At 36.6% G+C, this 22730-nt stretch overlaps 1 protein-coding gene across 7 annotated transcripts in view; it reads right to left on the bottom strand.

The window, feature by feature from the left end:
- ATP8A2 (ATPase phospholipid transporting 8A2) overlaps nt 1-22730 on the bottom strand; it is a 702047-nt gene that overhangs the window by 624687 nt on the left and 54630 nt on the right. For 2 of the 7 annotated variants that reach the window (XM_031960778.1, XM_031960777.1), the window contains exon 1: nt 10430-10602. The exons of 1 other annotated variant lie outside the window; for it this stretch is intronic. Coding sequence is in view for 4 of the 6 variants with exons in the window: in XM_031960774.1 (XP_031816634.1) it covers nt 3376-3429; nt 4700-4859 (214 nt within the window). In the remaining 2 variants the exon portion in view is untranslated. Of the gene's footprint in view, nt 1-3375; nt 3430-4699; nt 5123-10429; nt 10604-22730 lie in introns of those variants that run through there. 4 more of the 7 variants (XM_031960774.1, XM_031960773.1, XM_031960770.1 and 1 more) reach the window with 4 other exon arrangements.

The raw sequence follows: 22730 nt of genomic DNA, 5'->3' as shown, positions 1-22730 counted from the left end.
ATTGTCAATAACTAAACCCAAAGACCCCAGCTTTTGGGATAAGAACTCACTATTTGACAAAAATTGCTGAGAAAATTAGAAAATAATATGACAGGAACTAGGCATTGACCAACATTTAACATCCTATACCAAGATAAGGTCAAAATGGGTTCATAATTTAGGCATAAAGAGTAATGGTTTAATAAACTTTTAGTAATAAGCAAATTAGAAGAAGAAAGGATAATCTACCTCTCAGATCTGTGGAGGAGAAAGGAATGTGTGGCCAAAGAACTAAATACAGTATGGAATGTAAAATGGATAATTTTGATTATATTAAGTTAAAAAGTTTTTGTACAAACAAAACCAATGCAGACAAAATTAGAAGGGAAACAATAAACTGGGAAAGAATTTTTACATTCAAGGGTTCTGATTAAGATCTCATTTCTAAAATATATAGAGAACTGACTCAAATTTATAAGAATACAAACTATTCTCCAGTTGATAAATGGTCAAAAGATATGAACAGACAACTTTAAGATGAAATTAAAACCATTTCTAGTCACATGAAAAAATTCTCTAAATCATTATTCATCAGAAAAATGCAAATTAAGACAACTCTGAGACACTGCTACAACCCTCTCAAATGACAGGAAAAGATAATGATAAATGTTGGAGGGGATGTGGGAAAATTGGAACAATACATTGCACATGTTTAACATATACTGGATTACTTGCTGTCTAGGGGAGGAGGCAGGGGAAAGAAGAGAAAAAATTGGATCACAAAGTTTTACAAGGGTGAACGTTGAAAACTATCTTTGCATATATTTTGAAAACAAAAAGTTATTATTTAAAAGAAAGAAAGAAAAATTAATATACTCCAGGTTAAAAGTGCCTATATGTTAAGAGGAAGGTCTCTAACATGGTAGTTAGATCCTCTTGGAGGGGTTTATGAGTAGACTTGGTCAAGAATCACATGAGATGAAAAGATACAGTATACACTGGCAAAAAAAAAACGCACAATGAAAATCTCACACAACAAAAGTTAGCAAAGTACGTGTTCTTTTATAAGCCAAGTTTAAGACTACCAAGTTCCTTATGCTTTAAATTTAACAGATCTTTAATCAAAAAGCCTTTGCATAAAATACCACCAGTCTTATCCAAATGTATTTCTTTAATCAGTAGCCTTCCAGCATTTATAACATTATTCCTATGCAACTAACTGCCATTCTTCAGTAAAGTTGCTTTCATAGAGAAAATGTTAAAAGGAAACAGACAAGTAGTTTTGAAAGTACTGTGTTGAAATGGAGATTCACAACTGCATGTATAATCAGCTCTTGTGCTCTGCTATATATTGGAGCACAATTTTTTTTGAAGTTTAAGTTCATATTTTTTAAAATATAATTTAAAAAAAACATTATCTACTCCAACTTATCTGCCCTAAAGGCAAATTCTCTCCACACCATCCCTGATAAAGTCTGGCTTACCTCTAGTGACAAGAAACTATAGTTCAAACTGCTTTCAGTCTGCTTTAAGTGTCCAGAAATTGTCCCTTTTGTTAAGATTAAATGTGTTTCCTTTCATTTTTCCCTATTAGTTCTAGTTCTGTTCTCTGTAGAGGTATTGTTGGGGGGAACCCTGAACTGTCCTCTGGCTTTGGGGGAGAAGCCATGGGTGAACTCTTGAGAAATTCTCCTCTGGGAGAGGCCCGCCTCGGGAATCAAGATAAAGTGGCTTCATTCTATTATCTTGGTGGGACTGGCTATACCCTCTATTGAGTTGAAAATTAGTCCAGGACCATTCCTACTTAGCTTGAACTTAAATAGTCTCATTCTAGTGGAAATCTAGGCCTGGGGGCAGTAATTTCATTCAATTGAAACTTCAGTCTGGGATTTCCTATTAAAGGGCATTTAAACTCATTTCTTTGCAGAGGCCCAAAGCTGGACCACACCTTGTCAAGGAACCGCTCCTTGGCACAGCTGCCTGTCAGGACCCCTGCCTGCTGTGAAGACATTCTCTCCTCAGTGTTAACACCTCTGTTTACTTCCCTGCCAGGACCTTGCCACTGAGGAAGTCAGTCCTCTAGCAAAGCTGACTTCTGCAGTGCCAATAAAACTCCCTTTGTCCATTCAAATTTTTTGGGTTCATGAATTCTTTCACATTGAACTTGCACCGACCAGAAGGGGATTCTCACACCTCAACTCTTTGCACTGCCACCAACCGCATCAGTATAGCACAAATAAAATGTTTCCTTCACATAAGTCCTTCAAATATTAGAAGGTAATGTTCATGTTCCAGGCATTTTCCCCCTCCCCTAAGACTTCTCTCCTCTGAGTTAGCCATCTCCAGATCCTTCAACTAAGGGTCACACAACAGGACACATAAGAAGGAGGCACTAATATATATATTACAGAAGAAGAAAAGCACTTAGACCATAAGTATTAAGGAATAAATTTCAGTGAAAGGTGCAAGAATGAATTGACAGCAAACAAGATAGTGAAAGACCTAGAGATTAATCAGCATTATTTTTCAATTAAATTAATTAATAATCAGCATTTAATACTAAGGATTCAGTATGTGTCAGGCTATCTTAAGGAAGAGGGCTCAGAGTTGTTCCATTTGAGGCAATTAGGTGGAACAGTAGATAGAGCCTTGGGTCTGGGGTCAAAAAGAGCTTCAGATACTTAGTACCTGTGTGACCCTGAGCAAAACAATTAATTTCTGTTTGCCTCAGTTTCCTCATCTTTAAAATAAGGATGATCTTAGGATTGGTGTGATGATCCAACAAAATAATAATTTAAAGCACAGTGTCTGGCACAGTAATTATTATACAAATTCTACTTGTTATTGTAAATTGAGATAGTTATAAAATGCTTAGCACAGTGCCTGGCACATAGTGGTAACTATATAAATTCTGATTATTATAATTTGAGATATTTGTAAAGCTGCTAATAATCATTTGAAACCTGAATTGTTAGAAAAATTATTTCTATACACCAAGCCTAAATCTCCTTTTCCCCAACTGCTACCCGCTACTCCTAGTTCTTCCCCTTTGGGCTAGCTGAAATTAATGAATGAATATTACACCTCCTATGTGCTAGATACTGTGCTATGCACTTTACAATTATTATCTTAGTTTGTAATAACAATTAGTATTTGCATTACACCTATGTGCCAGGCATTTCGCTAAGTATTTTACAAAAATTCTAAATGTATAATAATAACCAGCACTTATATAATGACTATTCCATGGGGGGCATTGTGCTAAGCACTTTACAAATATTATTTCAACTTAAAGTAACCACAGCATTGTTATATTATTGCTCTTACTATGTGCCAGGCTTCAGATCCTTACTAGCTACAGCTAGAACCAATTCAAACCTGGCCTCAGACACTTACTAGTTGTGTCACTGGGAGGAATTATTTCACCGCTGCTTGACTCAATTTCCTTATCTGTAAAATGGAGAATGATAATAGTTACCTCCTGGGGTTACTGGGAGGAGCAAATGAAATAACAATTATAAAATGCTTTACATAGTATCCAGCACATAGTAAGTTACCATAGAAAGGTTATCTATTAGATATTAAAACAGGATAATGATACAAAATACCTTCCTAGGTTGTTATAAGAATCAAATGAGGTAACGAGAGTAAAGCAGTTAGCAGTGCTGGACACATGATTAAAACCACATAAGTTTTGCTAGTGTTAGGCAACAGGCCTACCCACAAGCGGGATGGGATGCCTTTGGCCCCTCCTCCTGCTGGGAGAGTCCACAAGCAGGACCAGGCGACCATTCCCGGGAAAAGCGGCAGCGCACATTCTCATTGTGATAGCCTCCAAGGGCCCTTCCAAATGGAAAACTCTGCACTCTATCAAGTCATTTCCATGAGGAAAAAAGCCACCGAAGACCAGCAGTAATCCTTTTTCAGGGAGATAGATGGCAGGCAGCCTGAGCAGAACACAGCACTTTAAATGAGGCAAGTGCTTCTTAAAGGAGATTTGTTATATTCGATTTACTTTGTGGGGAGGGGGAAACTCTCTGATAGTCAGAAGGAGGTTCCATCTCCTGTTTTAATAGACCTGATGAAGGATTCTGCGCTTCAGAATAGTTTTTTGACACTGATATTCCCCAAGTCTATTCCAAGAGGTACCAAGGCACTCCATTCTCATCCATATAATGACAATCACCTCTGGCAATTCGGGACAGGCTGAGGCCTGGGCCCAAGGCCAGCTTCCAGACTCCTCAAAAGCATCCATGGGCGGGCGGAGGGGGGGGGGGGGAGGCCAGGATCCAGGGGCGTGGTGGGAGAGGGGCCCGGGAGCCAAGGGCGTGGCAGGAGAAGAGCCCAGGAGCCAGGGGCGTGGTGGGGGAGGGACCTAGGAGCCAGGGATGTGGCGGGGGAGGGGCCCAGGAGCCAGGGGCGTGGTGGGGGAGGGGCACAGGAGCCAGGGGTGTGGCGGGGGAGGGGCCCAGGAGCCAGGGGTGTGGTGGGGGAGGGACCCAGGAGCCAGGGATGTGGCGGGGGAGGGGCCCAGGAGCCAGGGGCGTGGTGGGGGAGGGGCACAGGAGCCAGGGGTGTGGCGGGGGAGGGGCCCAGGAGCCAGGGGCGTGGTGGAAGGTGACCCACAAAGGGAGATGGGTGAGGGAAGGGAGCTGCTGCATGAATGTGAGGCTCAGGTGAGGGTACTCCCTACTGCAGGGCAGTTCCCAAGGATACTCACCGGCACAGAAGGAATGGTGGGAGCTGTGGCACTTGTACTTCTGGGACCTTTTACGTTTGCCCCATTTCCAAAACGAGCTCCTTTGCATGCAAAGGCTGCACACGCGCCCCACTTGGGACCCCCTTGGCTGCTCTGAATTCTCTGTCTTCTCTGCCTCCATGCCCTGACCCTAGGATGTGCTTCTCCCCGTCCAAGACACTCTCAGGGAAGGGGTCAGGGGTCGGGTCAGGGGTCAGGGGTCGGAAGGCCAATACCTCCGCACTTCCGGCAGAGCCGCCTCATGGAGCACATGGCATTTCCTGGTGCTAGCTCTGATAGCTGAGGCTTCTCAGATCGCAGGCCCCGCACGTGGGGAGAGGGGCAAGAGGCCACATCCCCAGCACTGCTTCCTTTCCTCTACAAGGTCATACCTCCTACTCAAGTGACAATTTCACAAAGACACTTTTCAGAGGGGTTTTCCTGGAGAGACTAGACATCCTTTGTGCTAAAGCCATTTCTTCTTACCCGTTGTAACTTTTTTTTTCCCTTTCATAAAAGAAAGCGGACTGAATTATGCCGCCATATTGAGCCGGCGCGGCCACCCTCAGTAGCCTGGGTTGAAGCAGCATCTCTCCCTGGCCAGAAGCCATCATGACAGGTCTGACCTCAGAGAGGTTAACGTTGGGTAGCAGGCTGCTCCATTCAGGGCTCAAGGCAGCACTGAGGATTCAGGAGTGGTCTCAGAGATCCTAAGGGCAGCCCTGGCCACGGGCCAAGACCATGTGGCCGAAAGCCACAGGGAAGGAAGGACAGATCGCGGAATCAGTTCGAGGCCTGGTTCTGCCCTTTGCTCTGTGACCTTGAGCAAATTTCCTCTGGGAACCCAGGAGGCCGCAATCAGCGACCCCTAATTTCCCTTTTAAGTCTACACCTCAGGGCAGGGTCAAGAGACAGATCCCTTGAGATTTTTGAGTTGCTGAGATGGTGCAGGAAATAGCCTCTTCTCTATGGAGAAGTCTAAAAGCCTAAAAAGTCTAGTCTAAAAGTCAGAAAAGACTTTCTTAGACTATTGTGGGGAGAGAAGGCAAGGGTCCAAAAGCAAAAAGGCCTCAGAACTCAGATTCTGAATGAATAATCCTTTAAGGGCAGGATGGTGTAGTAGAGAGGGTAAATTAACCAGTCAGAGAATCAGAGTTCAAAATCTGCCTCTTACACTTTATTATACCAATATCTATGTGATCCCAGGCATGCCATTTACCCACTCATAGCCCCAGTTTCTTTTCCAAAATGTTAAATGAATGTTGTATTAGATATCCAATAATATTCTTCCCAACTCCACATTTTACATTTATTTTCTGAATACATGGCTTGTATTTTGCTTTTTTCTTTTTTTTTTTTTTTTTAACACCGGCTAGCTTCCTTGCAGTGACAGCATGGTTATGGTCATATATCCATCATTACTACTACTTACTGATTTCCAAGTTCTAATGCAGACCACGTTCCTTATGATTCCTTTTCTTTCCTTCCTTCCTTCTTTCTTTCTTTCCTTCCTTCCTTCTTTTCTTCCTTCCTTCTTTCCTTCTTTCCTTCCTTCCTTCTTTCCTTCCTTCTTTCTTTCCTTTCTTCCTTCCTTCTTTCCTTCCTTCCTTCCTTCCATCCTTCCTTCCTTCCATCCTTCCTTCCTTCCATCCATCCTTCCTTCCATCCATTCTTCCTTCCATCCTTCTTTCCTTCCTTCCTTCCTTCCTTCCATCCATTCTTCCTTCCATCCTTCTTTCCTTCCATCCTTCCTTCCTTCCATCCATTCTTCCTTCCATCCTTCTTTCCTTCCATCCTTCCTTCCTTCCATCCTTCCTTCCTTCCTTCCTTCCTTCCTTCCTTCCTTCCTTCTTTCCTTCCTTCCTTCCTTCCTTCCATCCTTCCTTCTTTCCTTCCTTCCTTCTTTCCTTCCTTCCTTCCTTTCTTTCTTTTTTTTTCCTGAGGCAATTGGGGTTAAGTGACTTGCCCAGGGTCACACAGCTAAGCAGTATTAATGTCTGAGGCCAGATTTGAACTTGGGTCCTCCTGACTTCAGGGCTGAGCTTATGATTCCTACTAAAGTTCTGCTTGCACAAAAACTACATTAGTTTAAAATTCTGAAATGAAGACTAAAAAAAAAAATCAGTTCATATTCTACCAAGGAATAATTACATTAAAAAATAAATCCATGCTTCTATTTGCATTTCAAAGAACAAATTAATTGGGTTGGAATAGTTTTTTTAAGTGCCTACTTACATTATTCCTAGTAGAAATAAAATTTTTTTTTTACTGAAATTAGATCTTTGATAAAGTTCACTCAGAAATAATTAATAAACAAGCATTCTGTTCATGAAAAACATACCTAATTAACAAATTCTGGGCCTTCCTACTGTGTACCAAAGTTACCCTGCCCTCACAAATAAAATCAGATCCATCACAATCATTATATATTTTATATTCTCATTTTTCATTCAACAGATATTTATTAAACAATTAGATACAAAACACTATGTAGAATGCATAAGTCAATAAGTCAGTTTGCCGTCATGAAGTTTCTCATTTAGTAGATGAAATAAAACTGTTAGACATTTTTATTTCTGCTTACTTGTGTTAGAATCAAGAACAAAGTGTGAGAAGTACAAAGGTCAAGCAATAACATTATAAACCACTTCAAAAATATATAATGGGATTTATTAGCTCTTTTATAAAGGGAGTTCCTTTCTCTTTCCCTTCATCTTTTATCATTCTTTGTTAGCCATGTCAATGTGATTTGATGAACAAAAATAAAAACAAACAAAAAAAAATCTAACAATCTTAAATTTAAGAGACTAATAGTGTCCAGAATGAGGAAGTGCCTATCTACTCTGGACTCTATACTGGTCAGATCACATTAAGGAGTAGGGAAAGACATGGAATACAACAACTATATTTTCTTTTTTTTTTTAATTTATTTTATTTTTTTTATTTTAATAGCTTTTTATTTACAAGTTATATGCATGGGTAATTTCACAGCATTAACAATTGCCAAATCTTTTGTTCCAATTTTTCCCCTCCTTCCCCTCACCCCCTCCCCTAGATGGCAGGATGACCAATACATGTTAAATATATTAAGAGTATAAATTAAATACAAAATAAGTATACATGTCCAAACCATTATTTTGCTGTACAAAAAGAATCGGACTCCGAAATATTGTACAGTTAGCCTGTGAAGGAAATCAAAAATGCAGGCAGGCAAAAATATAGGGATTGGGAATTCTATGTAATGGTTCTTAGTCCTCTCCCAGAGTTCTTTCGCTGGGTATAGCTGGTTCAATTCATTACTGCTTCATTAGAACTAATTAGGTTCATTTCATTGCTGAAGATGTCCAGGTCCATCAGAATTGATCATCATATAGTATTGTCAATAACTATATTTTCAAATATTTCAACAGGAATATAAGAAGTGTTTTTAGCCCCAAAGAGAAGAAAAAAAAATCAAGAAATAACTGAAGAAATTTGCAGTGAGGTTTATTGGAAGGGGTGCCTAACAATTAAAGATAATCAAAAATGCAATTCATGGGAGATCTGATAGGGACTGGACATTCATTTATCCAGAAGGCTGTGGAAAGAACTCCTCTTTAAATACAGTTAAATTAAATGGCTCCTTCCTATGACAAAATCCTGTAATCTTTTTTCTCCTCTCCTTTGTGTTTTTTATCCAGTCTTATTATTACCAGCTAGATTAAGACTAAAAATCCAAAATATCAATGAACATTGAAACATACCAGTGGAATAGAGGAAAATTATAAGACAAATCTTTGGACTCATATATCACCAATCCGCTTCATAGCTGAAAACAGAGTCTAGAAAGCACTTTTTCCACTGATATAAACAGAAGATATGAGCCTCTAGAGAGAAGGGGTGGGGAAAATATGATGGAAAAGCTCAAAATAATAGATAAGTTTCAAGTAAAATAATACCTAAGAACAATCACAAAAATAGTACAAATTTGGTTTTTTTGCATTTGGTATAAGAGCTTAAAGCACTGAAAGAAAAGAAGCTTTGCCTTCCAATTCCATGGACTTCATTCAGTCATTCGTTTTCTCTTAACATTTTGAGGCACAGAGACATTAAGAAAAGGTTTGTTTACTGCTTCTTGGTATTTTGTGGAAAGGAAACTGGCTTTTAAACTGAACATTTACTATTAAAAAATATATCAGATTTTAAATGTTATTTTAAGATTCTAATACAAATACCAAAAGGAAATACAAGCAGAAAATAGTCAACTGTCATTCATACTTAACATTTAGTTAATGCTCTAGATAAAAATAAAAAACAACCCCAAATCGAAAAATAATTTGTTAGAATATCAGATTTAGCAAAGTAACATTAAATTTGGTTTATTCTCTATTAACTAGTTTTTAACTTTTTTTTTCATGCAAAAGCAGTACACAAAGGATTGTGCGTTTCAAAGTAACTAATATCAAAACAAAATTTATAAATAAAAAGTAAGTTGAACATATAGCTGAAGCTATGCTTTTTTATAAGGCAGCTAAGTAGTATAGTGGCTAGAGTATTAGGTCTTCAGTCAGGAAAACCTGAGTTCAAATCTAGCCTCAGATACTTACTAGTTGTGTTCCCTGTATAATCACTTATCTCTTTTTGCATGAGTTCTCTCACCTATAAAACAAGTTGGAGAAGAAAATGGAAAACCCTCCAGTATCTTTGCCAAGAAAACTCCCCCCCAAGGGGTCACAAAGAGTCAGACAACACTGAACAGCAGGAAAATACTTTTTATACCTTTGTTATATGAACACACACTTGGTAAGTGCCTTCTATGCCCAAGGCATACAAGACATGAGGAAAATGCAAAGAAAGACAAATTATAGTCCCTGTCCTTGAAGAGCTTACATTCTATTGGATATAAGTAACATATGTTAAATCACTTTGATTTAAGGCTATTAACCAAGGCTATTACTACAGCCATCTCTATACAGGGATATGATAGCTTTCTAATATCTGTGTTCATAAAACATTGTGAAAACGTTTCTGTAATTTGAATCTCTTTAAATATACAACAGAGGCCAAATAGAAATAAAACCTTTTTTAAAAGCCATCCCTGCTTTGCTTGATTATTCTTGATTGCTATGCATAGATCAATTTTATATAAAGAAAATACATTTGAATAACAATCCCAAAACCATGGCATATTTTAATAAAACTTAGAAACCACAACAAATACTAGTTATTGGTATATATGTCTATATATACATATTTGTATGAAAAATATATGTAATATATATTTATACGTGTATATAAGTAAATGTATAGTTTTAAAGTAGAAAAATGATTACATATAGGTAAATATATAGTTTTTTAAAGTAGAAAAATGTTTAATAAATTTCTTTTTTTGAGAGTTTTTCAAAGACCCATCTTTTTTCCAAAGGTTCAAAAGATTTAGAAATTGAATTTAGAAATTGAAAACTTGGCTGTTTAAATTTCCCAAGTCAAAAATTCAAAGGTTCTTTTAATTGCTTGCAAGTCTTATTTCATACTAGCATTATCTGGGCTATACTGGCACCTTCCCACTTAGTGTGTAAGGATTTAGTATTAACAAGGACTAAAAGGAAGAGAAAGGATGTGGATATATATGTAGACAGCTTTCTACTTTATAGAGTTGCAGTACTATGGAAAACATTCATTTACTTGTCCCATTAAGAAATTGCATAAGATACAATTCTTCAAAAAGCTCACCTTTTTCTCTGGTCATTATCACCAACTCTTCTCTACCCCCAATTTCTTGTACTACAGCTTTTCCTCTTTATCTTGGCAACCTGATTGTCATTTGGTCTCAGTTTTACTGTTTTCTCTATCTCCTTTCACTTTTTTTCTACTAATATCCCCTCCCAACAGAAAATGAATTCTGTAATTGGGTATGCCTGAAAGGTAAAAAATATAGTAATCCACCTGGATCCTCCCTTTTAGAATTTAAAATTCTAAGTGACTGAAAAACAGTGATTAAATGGCTGGATTTTGTATTTTCATTTTATTACATAAACAGTTACAGGAGAGCATACTCATTTTGAGACTAGAAGAATTTTTTTTAAAGCACAAAATAAGTTTAAACCCATGCTATTAACTCACTCCCACCTCCAAGGAAGCATAATAGCTACTTTCACGTCTACCTTCTAATTATACTAGCAACTGGCAGCTAATGGGAGTACTAGTAGTCATTAATAAAAATTCTAGCCTAATTTAATAGATCTTTGGGATAAACTAGTCATGAATACACATGACTATATGCAGACCCAATTTTCAATTTCTTATGTTACTTACTTAAAATTTCAATTAAAAATTCAATTACTTAAAATCTTTTTTTTATTTTCAAAACTGGCAAAGGGATCTCCTCTCAATGAGAAGTGTAGACTTTTCAATATCTCATCTTATCTTAATGCATCATAATAGATGCTATTTGAGGTTAGGTTTTGTTGTTATTTTCTTCATTTTGTTTTATTTTATTCGGTCTTGTATAAAAGCTCAATAACCAAACCCAAATCCCCCTTCTTGTTAGGAATTTAAAGATTTAAGAGAATAATTTTTCCAAAAGTTATACAGGTATTAAAATAGAAGCTTAGATGTAATCCTAAAGTGAAAATGTCACAGTAATCCAATATTTGCTGTAAAAAAGCTGAAAAATAATAAAACCTTAAAAATAATACCACTGTAACTTAAAAGAGGAAAATATGAATTTTTTTATTGCTAAGGATTTCAGTAGCAAAAGAAGGCATTGAATGAAGGCTATACTAAAAAAATTAATTTTATAAGCACCTAAATATTTGTCATTTCCTAGAAAATAGTAAAGAAAAATAAGTCCATCATTTCATTAGGAGATAGAAGCAAAACTTTATATCAATTTAATGGAAGAAAATTATAATAGAAAAGTGTAGTTAACAAAAAAAATATTTTTGATGCAAAAAACCCCAAAAGCCATAAACATTATTTTATTATGTTATATTATAACCAAGTGGCAAATATTTTTTCTACCATATGGATGCCTACAAAGATACTTTTGAATATAAAGACTATAAATACAGATTCTTTTGTTTTTCTATACAACATAAAAAAGAATTGCAGCAATTCTCTAGATAACTCATTTTCTCCCTTCCACACACTTTTATTGCATCTCAAATTTGCTTTGCTTTAATTATGCCATGTATAGGTCCTCAGTTTTGGAATTTACTATTTTGCCACAAGAATTCTAGTCCAATTTTCTATCAAAACCCAAAAAAAAAGAGGAGCCACAGAATCACTATGGTTCTTCACTGTTATCAGAGCATTACAGAAACTTCGTCCTTGAACACATCTCAGATCACCTAACCCAGTAGTTCTCAAACATTTTTGGACTCAAGAATCTGCAACACTTAAAAAAATAATTGAGGACCTCACTGTCTCTTCCCTCCCCTCTCCCATTCATTACCATAAATTCATTCCCCCTCCAGTGTTTTTTATCATAAGTATATTTATTGGTATTTTGAAATTAACAGAAATCAAAATATCTTAATAATATTATGAAAATTGTTTTTATTTCATATAGCTCCTAAAAAGGTCTAGGGGAATCCCCTAGGGTTCCCAGACTATACTTTGAGAACCAATGAACTTAGCTTAACATTATTTTAGAAACAAGGAAACCAACACCCTTGAAGAAGATATAATTTGTTCACAGTCATGTCCCATACCTTCCCTTCTGCATGCTTTATGTCACACAAGAAGCCTAAGAGACAAATAGTATGTATGCTATTATTCTCAATTTACAGATTAGGATACTGATGCTCAGAGATCTCAAGTAATTGTTCAAAATCACACAGACTGGAAATGTCTAAGCTGGGACTCAAATTCAGATATTCAGAAGGCAAGCATGGGGCTCTTAACATACCCCATTGCATCTCTCTGTATGATTTTTGGACCGATCTTAAAAAAAAAGTATTCTTTATGTTATATACCTACATATGATCAATACCTTTATAAATCTTCACTCAGGAGCAGAACCAAGAGAACATTGTACACAGCAACAACACGATTATGTGATGAGCCACTGTGATAGATTAGCAGTTTTCACAAGAAAGACAAAGCAATTCCTATAGACTTGGGATGGAAAATGCCATTCATATCCAGAGAAAACTACAGAGATTGAATGCAGATCCAAGCATACTATTTTTACCTTTTGTGTGGTTGTTGTTTGCTTTCTCGTGTTTTTTTTCACCTTTTTGATCTGGTTTTTCTTTCACAAATATGAAAATATGTTATTGGATTGCTTGCTATCTTAGGAAGGAGGAGGGGGAGAGAGGGAGAAAAATTTGGAACACAGTTTTACAAAGGTAAATGTTGAGAACTGTCTTTGTGTATATTTGGAAAAAATAAAATACTATAAAAATAAGTAAATCTTCATTCAGGTAGTAAAAACCATTTCTGTTGAATTAAAGACTAATGATGATGATAATACTGAGAAATGAGTTCCTAGAATTGAAGCTCCAAGAAAGAACTCTCAAGTCTTGCCATTCAGTCACAGAGTGGTGAGATGAGATAATAACTTGTGAGTCTGAACTCTCATGAAGATAAGAATGGGACAGACTTGTTATCTATCCCTTCACAGAGTTCCTCTCACCTAACCCTAAATTTTTACTTCAAAATTCAAGTCTTTGGGTTACCATGGAGTCCAGTTTCTAACCCGAACAGTCTTTTGATTCCCCCATCACGCCTGTAGCGCACAGGGTATAATTACAAATGCTTTTCTTTCTTTTGTAGTTTATTATGTTGCTTAATTTATGCTGATATTAATAATGGCAACCTAAAAGGAAAGGTAAATATCCACAAAAACACAAAATCACTAATAACAAAGGAACTTCCTCTATTTTCTGAGGGGATAAAAGGGAGGGGGGAAATGATAAAAGGAACCATTTGGGCAACAGTCATAAATATTAATAACAGTAATGTCATTCTAGCTGGATTACTTCAAGAGATCTGTAGCCATCAGAGCTTTTTATGCTTCTCCTGATGTATCATCCTAGCCAAATAATACAAAAATAGTACAAAGCTAATGTTTCCATTGACTTAGAACCTGGGTTTGTTTGGGGATTTTTTTTTGGTGTAAATTCTAAAATTTCTGTAAAGAATATAAACACTTAAGACAACAAAGACTGTCCAGAATCAATAATGGACTGTCTATGCTTACTGTCTGATGGATGCATCCTACAGAAAAGCAAGGACCCACTTCCTGACCCTGGCGCCAAGACTGAAACTAGAATCTCCCAAGAGGCTTGCACAAAAAAAGTCTTTCTCTCTCTGTGATTTAACAAATAAATGGAAAGTAAATGCTAGTACATATGAGATGGGTGAAATTGAAAAGCAAAACAGAACCAAGGGACTGGGAGGGTGCCATTTGGGCATTGCCAATATTCTTGCTCGGTACTGATGCAATAATGGATATTTGGTGTTTCACTGAAATTCCTACTGACTATAGCAATGGGTTTCAGAAAATACCAATCAAGTCTAACACATACACAGACAAATAAATTAAAAAATGATCACACTGTTTTCTTAAGGAAGGATCAAGATTAGGTGGGGAAAAAAGCCACAGTTGACATGGTTTTGTTTTGTCATTAGTACATTCTGAGCTTTCTCAGAGATCAGGTGTGACTATTCTGCAGAGGAATCTGTTTTGCCTTTTATTTCTCTAAATTTTTTTTACTTTTAGATGAATTTGTAATCTGTCTTTCCCACTACCCTCTCCATTAAAACAACAATAATCAAATAACAAAAATAAAACACATAAACATGCATAGTCCAGCAAAAAAAAAATCTCATATTGGCCATTCCCACAAATGTATGCCTTTTCATTTTCAGTTCATCACTTTTTTAGCAAAAGATAATAGTGCGTCTTACCTTCAGTCCACTGGACTTATAGCATATTGTTGCATTAGTCAGAGTCCTAAAGGCCTTCAAAAGTTGTTTTTCTTTATTATGCTGTGTATATATAATAAGCAAGGGAGGCCTATTGGTAAATAAATTATTTACACAACATATGTTTCCCATGACCCTCCTCCTTTGGGAGCTGGTATAAAAATTGAGGAACAGACAAAGTGATTTGTGTGAAGTAGAAGGAAGAAGGAAGAAATAATTCATAAACACTAACCATTAGGCCATAGTACTACTTCCTTAGTGACTTTAAGGGAGCAATTCCAAACTAATGCTATAAAGGGAATCAGGCTACAATGTACTAGTTAGATTGGGGACTGATAAGGTGGTAAAAATCCAGCATATTATGGAGCCTGATGGCTTTGCAAGTATTCAGTAACAATTATAGTAAAATCTCCACTAACTCCAACTCAGATAGTGAAAATAACCTGGAAGGCATTCAACTTTTTTGAGACAGTAGCAAAAGACAAATAAGTAAATTAGAGCTGTCTAGGTTAATAAAAAGTAGAATGGAATGAAGATCAGGACTCCTGAGTTCTAGATATACGATTCACTGTGTGATACTGGGCAAGTCACTTCCCCCATTATAGAGTCTCAGTTTCCTCATCTGAAAAATGAGGAGGGTGACCTAGATGGCAGATTCTTATATTCTCTGATTCTAATTTTAAGAAGTTACTCAAAAAGCCATAGTATAGTGGAAAGTATAGTGTAAAGAACTCTTTACTTAGACAAGTCCTTAGACAAATGTATGGAAAATATATGCTAGTATAGATGCATTGTCAAATTAAAAATATGATGAAAGACTGGGAGGATGCCATTTGGGCACTGATAATGTTCTTGCTTAGCACTGATGCTCCTTTTTAAAAAAAAAATTTAAAACTTCAAAAAGATCTGAAACTAAAGAATTTTCTACTTGATCCGTAAATAAAACAGTTTTAAAAAACTTACTCTAGATTCTGAATAATTAAGGCTTTACTATAAATTTTTTTTCTTATCAACTAGTAGGAATTCCATGCACCAAAGAATCACTAAGCAAAAAGCCAGAAAAATCCTGACAATGTAATGAAGTTGGTCTAGAAAAGGTGTTGTGTTTTTTTTTCCTTTAACTAAAACTTTTTTCAGAGATTTCAATTAAAAGAGAGGTTAGGACCTAAATCTTTCAGATAACTGCTTGAATTTTTTTCCCTTTGGTATTGTATAGCAGGGCAAAAACTAGTGTGTGTATGTTCTATAATGAAAGGAACTTTAAGAAGATACAGAAATGACTTCCATTCTGTGACTTTCAAACGTTTTTAAAAGAATAACCCTTGGACTGTTCATAAAGCCATGAGTAGCTATAGGTATTATAGTAAATATGCCACAATCACAACCTAAAAAGTATTTCAGGTCCCTCATAGATAATGTAACAGACTTAAAAGTATTTGAAGTCACTGAATCATATAATTTTAGAAGTCATATGATAGGGGTGGAGGGAAAGACATTGGATAAATTACTTAATATCTCCATGACTTAGTAGTTTTTGCTGTAAAGTGGTGGTGGTGGGGGAAGTATTATTTTACTTGTAACAGGTAAGAAGATTAACCAAGTGATTTCTTGAGGATGCTTGTAACTCCAAGGTCTATGATTCTGCCTCTTATGATAGAGCATCTCTAAATATTAGAGAAGTTTTCTTTATATCATGTCAGAATTTGATTATTTGTTTATTCCACTTAGTACATCCAGCCTGTCAAGCCAACTTGACAGGTCAGCATGTTAAGGACGTTATCTTTTTAAAGAAATATTGATTACTGAAATTACTTCTTGACATCAACATCTCTCCTGATACCTAATGCATCCTGTTAGGGTCAATATTGGGAAAAAAATGTTACTTTTAAATTCATTAACTCCTGTTCTCGCTTGCACAAATCTAAAATTTTATAATGTTATGTCCATAGTATATGCCTGATGGGTTTTTTTTGTTGTTGTTTCTTTCATTTGATCTGACAGATTCACTGTGCAGGATTCACTTTTTTAAAAAAATTTTCAAATTTTTTATAGCTGCACTTTGTCACCTTCATGAGAGACTAAAAGTATTAAATTGCTTTTAATACTTTCCAGATAGGCCTTATAGCTCATATAGCCACTGTACATCTTTTCCCTAGAATACTGTGTTTTTGTATCTCCCACAAATAAAGTGGGAAAAGGATCATAGGAATTAACTGAAGAGCTAGAAATTGAGACATATATTTTAGATTCAAACAAAAAAAAATTATTTGGTTTCCTGTTCAATTATATAGTGTCGCAGAAGTCTCAGTGCAGGGTTACCTTTCAGGAGAATCTGCATTATGATCTTTTCAATGTGTATTGTAATTTTTTTTTAATCAATTTTTCCCCAAGAGATTGATGGACTATTTAAAGATATACTAGGTGGCATAATGGATAGAGCACTGAGCTTGGAATCAGGAAGCTTGATCTTCATAAATTCAAATCCAGCCTCAGACCCTTATTAGATATGTGACCCTCAGCAAGTCCCTTAATCCTGTTTGTTTGTTTCCTAATTTGTTAAATGAGCTGGAGAAGGAATAGCTCTAGTATTTTTGTCAAGAAAACTCCAAATGGAGTCATGAGGAGTCAGATAAAAAGGAGTAATAACAAGTTTAAGTTACTTGTTCAGGATTCCTTGGGTCTTCTTAACTCCAAGTTCAACCTTCTACTTATTATGTTGGGTAGCCTTTCCAACCTGGATAACAGATGATGTAAATGCTAAATTGATCTTTTCTCCCAGACTAGCTGCATGACCTCAGGTTATGTTGTTTAATCTCCTAATGTTTCCAGTTTCACATCTATAATTTATGTAATATAATAAAAACCTTCCTATTATCTAGAGGTGTTACAACAATAATAATGTAAAATTTTCCCTTCTCAAAAGAAGGAAAAGTTCTATATCAGAGATCAGCAAATTTTCAAAACTGAGCTGGGAAATTAGGGTGAGGAGTATGCTGATTCTAAGGCAGCTGCAAAAGTGGAGTGACCTCGTCTCTCAAAAGGAGAATGGCAGGGTGCGGTTAGTCATAGCAGCAGGAGGCTGCGGGTTTAGCCATTGGGACAGCCAAAGTCTGGGCCATGTGCCTTCTCCTAGCTGGATCACCATCTTCAGCAACAACCTATGTGCAGACCCCATTTTAATGAGCATCGCATTTACCACTTTGTGAATTTCTATGGAAAAATGATTTTGTCCTTACCTTAAGGACCTCTGAAATGAAATACAGAATAGCCTATCCTTTTGACCTTCCAACCCCTTTATTCATCACCTTCTTTTTTTCCCTTTCTGAAGGGCGCATGGACTACTGGATGCCAGTGCTGAATTTAAATTTACAAGTCTCAGGGGTCATACTTCTTTGTGGAAGGCTCTTATCGCCTATAAAAGTACCATCAATGAAATATATTTTAATTACAACTCTCCAAACAAAAATTTTTAAAGGGAAGGAATCTTCTCTAGTTCATTAATCCTACAAATGTTTTATATTCTAATTTAGGAGAGCCTTCTTTTACTGTCCCACAAACACTACAGGGGCTGCCCAGGTTCTTATTTCCTGGCAATACAGCTAACCTTTCTTAAATAGATAGGAAAAGCACTGATTGGCTAAAAAGTCAGGAGATTTGGATTCCATACTCTTGATCTACCAATAACTAGTTGAGTGACCTTAGGGAAATAAATTTATCTGGACCTTAATTTCTACATTTGTAAAATGTGGCGTGTTGGTCTAAATGGTTACTAAGGCGACCTTCTAACGATTAAATCATATCTTATAAGCCCAGAACGTTGTTATGCAGTTGGTCTCTACACAATCTATCAAATAAATGCATCTTTCTTTTAAAAAATGAAGTTGAGAGGATTCTGGGAAGATGGAGGGGTAGATCAGAAAACTCCAGGCTCTCCCAATTTCTCCCACAAACAAGACAAAATAACACCTCAGGGTGAATGCAGAATAATCAAAGAAACCAAGAGTTGGGGCAGAACAGTGGTCCTCCTGGAACAACCAGAGAGCTGAAAAAAGATCCCAGGACAGAGGTTTGGTACCTGGGAATTAGAAACACCTTGGTTATTTATACTGAAACAGCAAGCAGCAGGCCTTTGGACTAGCTGTGTTGGGAGGTAGCCTTAGTCCCAACCAAGAATTTTTACCTCCAAGACAGTGTAGGAAGCCTGGTGTCTGAGTCTGGGAAGTTTGGTGGACCTCCGGCTGGTAAGGAACACCAGGTTTAGCTGTGCTGCCGAGATGTGGCTCTGGCCCAGAAGAACCAGTCCTTTTTAAAATTTTTTATTTTATCATAGCTTTTTATATACAAAAGATATGCACCGGTAAGTTTTCAATATTGACCTTTGCAAAACCTTCTGTTCCAAATTTTCCCCTCCTTCTCCCCACCCCTTCCTCTATATGGCAGATAGTCCCATACATGTTAAATATGTTAAAATACACGTTAACTCAAATATATGTGTACATACTTATACAGTTATCTTGCTGCACAAGAAAAATCAGATCAAGAAGGGAAAATAACTGAGAAAGAAAATAAAATGTGAGCAAACAACAACAGAAAGAGTGAAAATGCTGTGTTGTGGTTAACACTCAGTTCCCACAGTCCTCTGTCTGGGTGTAGATGGCTCTTTTCATCACTCAACAAGTGGAACTGGTTTGAATCATCTTATTGTTGAAGAGAGCCACATCCATCAGAATTGATCATCGAATGTCTTGTTGTTGCCGTGCACAATGAGCTCCTGAAGAACCAGTCCTTACAGAAGGGTGCAGTTCTTGGCTTTGGATTCCAGGCCAGAAGGAGGACCTGAGGGCAGAGACCCTCCCCCCCCCCCCCCCCCCCCCCCCCCCCCCCCCCCCCAATACACCAGGATGAGAGGCCATTACATGAACAATCTAGTTGTATTACTCGAGAAGAAAAGTTGCTTCAGGAAATTTCTAAAGGGAACCCAGTGTATAATATCTTGCATGGCTACTAGGGTTATTAGGCTACCATGGATAGAGTTCTAGACCAGGAGTCAAGAAGAGCTGAGTTCAGATCTTGCCTCAAAAACTTATCCTGTGACTCGCAAGTCATTTAGCTTGTGCTTCAGTTTCCTCATCTTTAAAAGGAAGATCATGATAGTATCTTTCTGCCAGGGTTTTTGTGAGGATAAAATGAGACAATATAAAGTACTTGGCAAACCTTCAATGCTAGCTATTATTATTAGCTTCCTGGAAAGCAGTTTTTTGGAGTTGAGGAGTATATTCTTCTAAATCTGGAATCCAGACAAAAAAATGCAAACTCAAATACAACATACTTCATACATAATAGGCTTTCAAAAATGTTTATTAATATTGTGAGATAGCAGAAAGAGACCTAGCCTAGAAGTTAGGATCCCTAATTACTTTTGAGGGCAGGGACTGCTGCTTCCTTTTTGAATTGATATCATTAACACCTTATTGAATGTCATCTTGAATGCAATTGAACAGTTTTATCAGCTCTGAGACCTAGGACAAAATCACTTAAGGTCTCTGAGTGTCTCTACCTAAAAGGGTTTTTGAGTCAAACACTTGGTAAACTGCAAAGCTCTTTATAAATATGAACTAGTATTATGTATTGTTGACAAAGGGGATTGATAGAAATAAACTTTGGACCATGATGTGGTTTGGAGAAAGTAAAGAAAGTGACCCAGAGATTAATTCCTTTACTTTGTTTATCCTCACAAAGTAAAAAGTGATGAGGTTTTATATGTTCAGAGATCTTCAAAATAGCATTCTGCATAATTACAGAAAGCTGAAAACAACCTCAATGCCCCACAACTGAGAAATATTTAAATAAATTGTGGTATATTAATGGAATGGAATGCCATTAAGATCGACAAGTATGAGGGAAACAAATCTGGAAAGATCTTTATGAAATAATGCAAAGAAAAAAAGAAAAAACAGTATACTGAATTACATATTGAACTATGATCACATAACAAAAACTGAGCAGCAATGCATATACAAGGAATATTGATGGGGACTTGAAGGGACTGACTAAAAAATTGTAATAATACTCTACTCACTAAAATTAATTTAAATGTAAATATTTATGTTGACTTATGGGTCACATGAACAACAAGACGGAGGACTAGACATTTTCTCTGATCCCTTCAACTCCCAAATCTTTTCAAACTGAAATTATGTGCTAAAGATAAAGCACAGATTTCCCCATAATCTAGAATACTCAGAATCCAAAGGAAAGTTAAACAAAAAACAAAAAATCATGGAGTGAGATTCAGTGATCCTGAGTTCATTCAGTTAGTTCTCCTTCCCTACCTCTTTTACTACCAGCAGAAAGGTCATGCTAGCAGACCTAAGAACTAGACAGATGGATCAGAGCTTACAATAAAACCCAACTCCATACCGGGGACCCCCTTCCTCTTTGCATTACAGTGGAGACCCTAACTCCAGGCTGCATGAGTTTGCTTGAGCAGCGACAGACAGACATCATCATAGCAGGTAGCAACGTTTTAGGAACAAAATTCTTCTGGACACCACAGCCCTGTCTCTGCAAAGCTCTAAACTGCCAGTGCCAGAGTGTGCACAACTTTGTAGCATCAGTGCTGCAGTTCTATTAGGATAGATAACTTTATGGTACCAGTACAACAGCTCTCTGACCTTCCCAGAGAACCAGAATACCAATATAAGACACTGTGTGTATGTGTGTTTGGGAGGGGAAGAGACATTCTCTGAAACCTGAGGGAAACAGTATATTACATCATCCAGGTGAAATCAATTCTACCTATCCAAAGTCACTCAAGAAGAAACCAAAGATGTCAAGAAGACAAGAACTTGAACATAAGCAAATAAATCAACAAGGAAAACATTAACAACAGTAGGAAATGTGGCTTCTAGATATAGAAAGGAGTTCAGCTATCTATGAAGTGAAATTGTTAAACAAAAGAAAATAATCCTACATTTGATGAGACAGAGGACCTTGTAGAATACAAGGAGAACATGTAATTGTATCAGTCCTGGGTGGTACAAAAGAGAATTTAGAATTATGAAAATAAAATTTATTGCCTGCACAGGAAAAAATAATGGACAGAGCAGAAAAACTGGCATCTGGCATCACCAATAAAACAAACAAACAAAAAGCAATAGATTGGGAATGCAAATACACAAAAGTGAAGAACAGTCTAAAAGAAGGAAAACCAAAAAAAAAAAAAAAAAACTAAAAGAAAATATGTCCACTGTGCAAGTAAAATATACTGATCTCAAAGACACTGTGATCAAAAATATCCCAGAAGAATACAACAGGACAAAAAACCTTAACAATATAGTGCAAGAAATAATACGAAAAAGAACTTCTGAAATTAGAAAATGAAATTGCAGTTGAAAGAGTTCACAGATTACCTTCAAAAACAGGAAAAAAAACCCAAGGCTATAAATTCCAAGACACTTAATAGTTAATTTAACAATTCAGTTAAGAAATAAGTTTTATAAACAATCAGGATAAGAGTCTTCAAATACAATGGAAAATGAAATTTGAATACAACAAGACTGTTCTGTATCCACCATAAAATATAGAAGAGATTGAAATGGTGTGTTCCAGGAAAAAAACAAAAAAACAAAAAAACGAGCACAAGGAACAGCCCACAGTGACATACCCTGCAACTAAGCTTAAATACATAGAAAAAAATAAATGGATGTTCAATAATAAAGAGGACTTTGAAATAATTTTATTAAGAAACCCAAAATTGAAGAGATTGTTTGTTTCTCAAATACCCCATTCAACAAAAATTCAGGAAGAGTGACAACAGAAAAACCAGGAAGGAGTTTCTTTCTAAATGTACACAAAGAGACAGATATAAAGGCAGAAGTCCTGCAGAAGAAACAGTGAAAATAAGTATCTGTGAATTATGGACAGAACATGTAGACAGGGTATCTACAGGTGAATCAATATATTTTTTGGTGGGACTACATTACAACATGTAAGAATACATAAAAGGGTGAAGGGGATCAGGAGGCTGGAGAGGAACAAGTACTATGCCAGAGTCAAATCTAGGACAAATAACAAAGGAAATATTAACCCTATGGTC

Source organism: Sarcophilus harrisii, chromosome 3 (genome assembly GCF_902635505.1).
Source record: "Sarcophilus harrisii chromosome 3, mSarHar1.11, whole genome shotgun sequence".
NCBI lineage: Eukaryota > Metazoa > Chordata > Mammalia > Dasyuromorphia > Dasyuridae > Sarcophilus > Sarcophilus harrisii.
The sequence above is the reverse complement of the archived record's forward strand: the minus strand, read 5'-3'. Positions and strand labels throughout refer to the sequence as shown.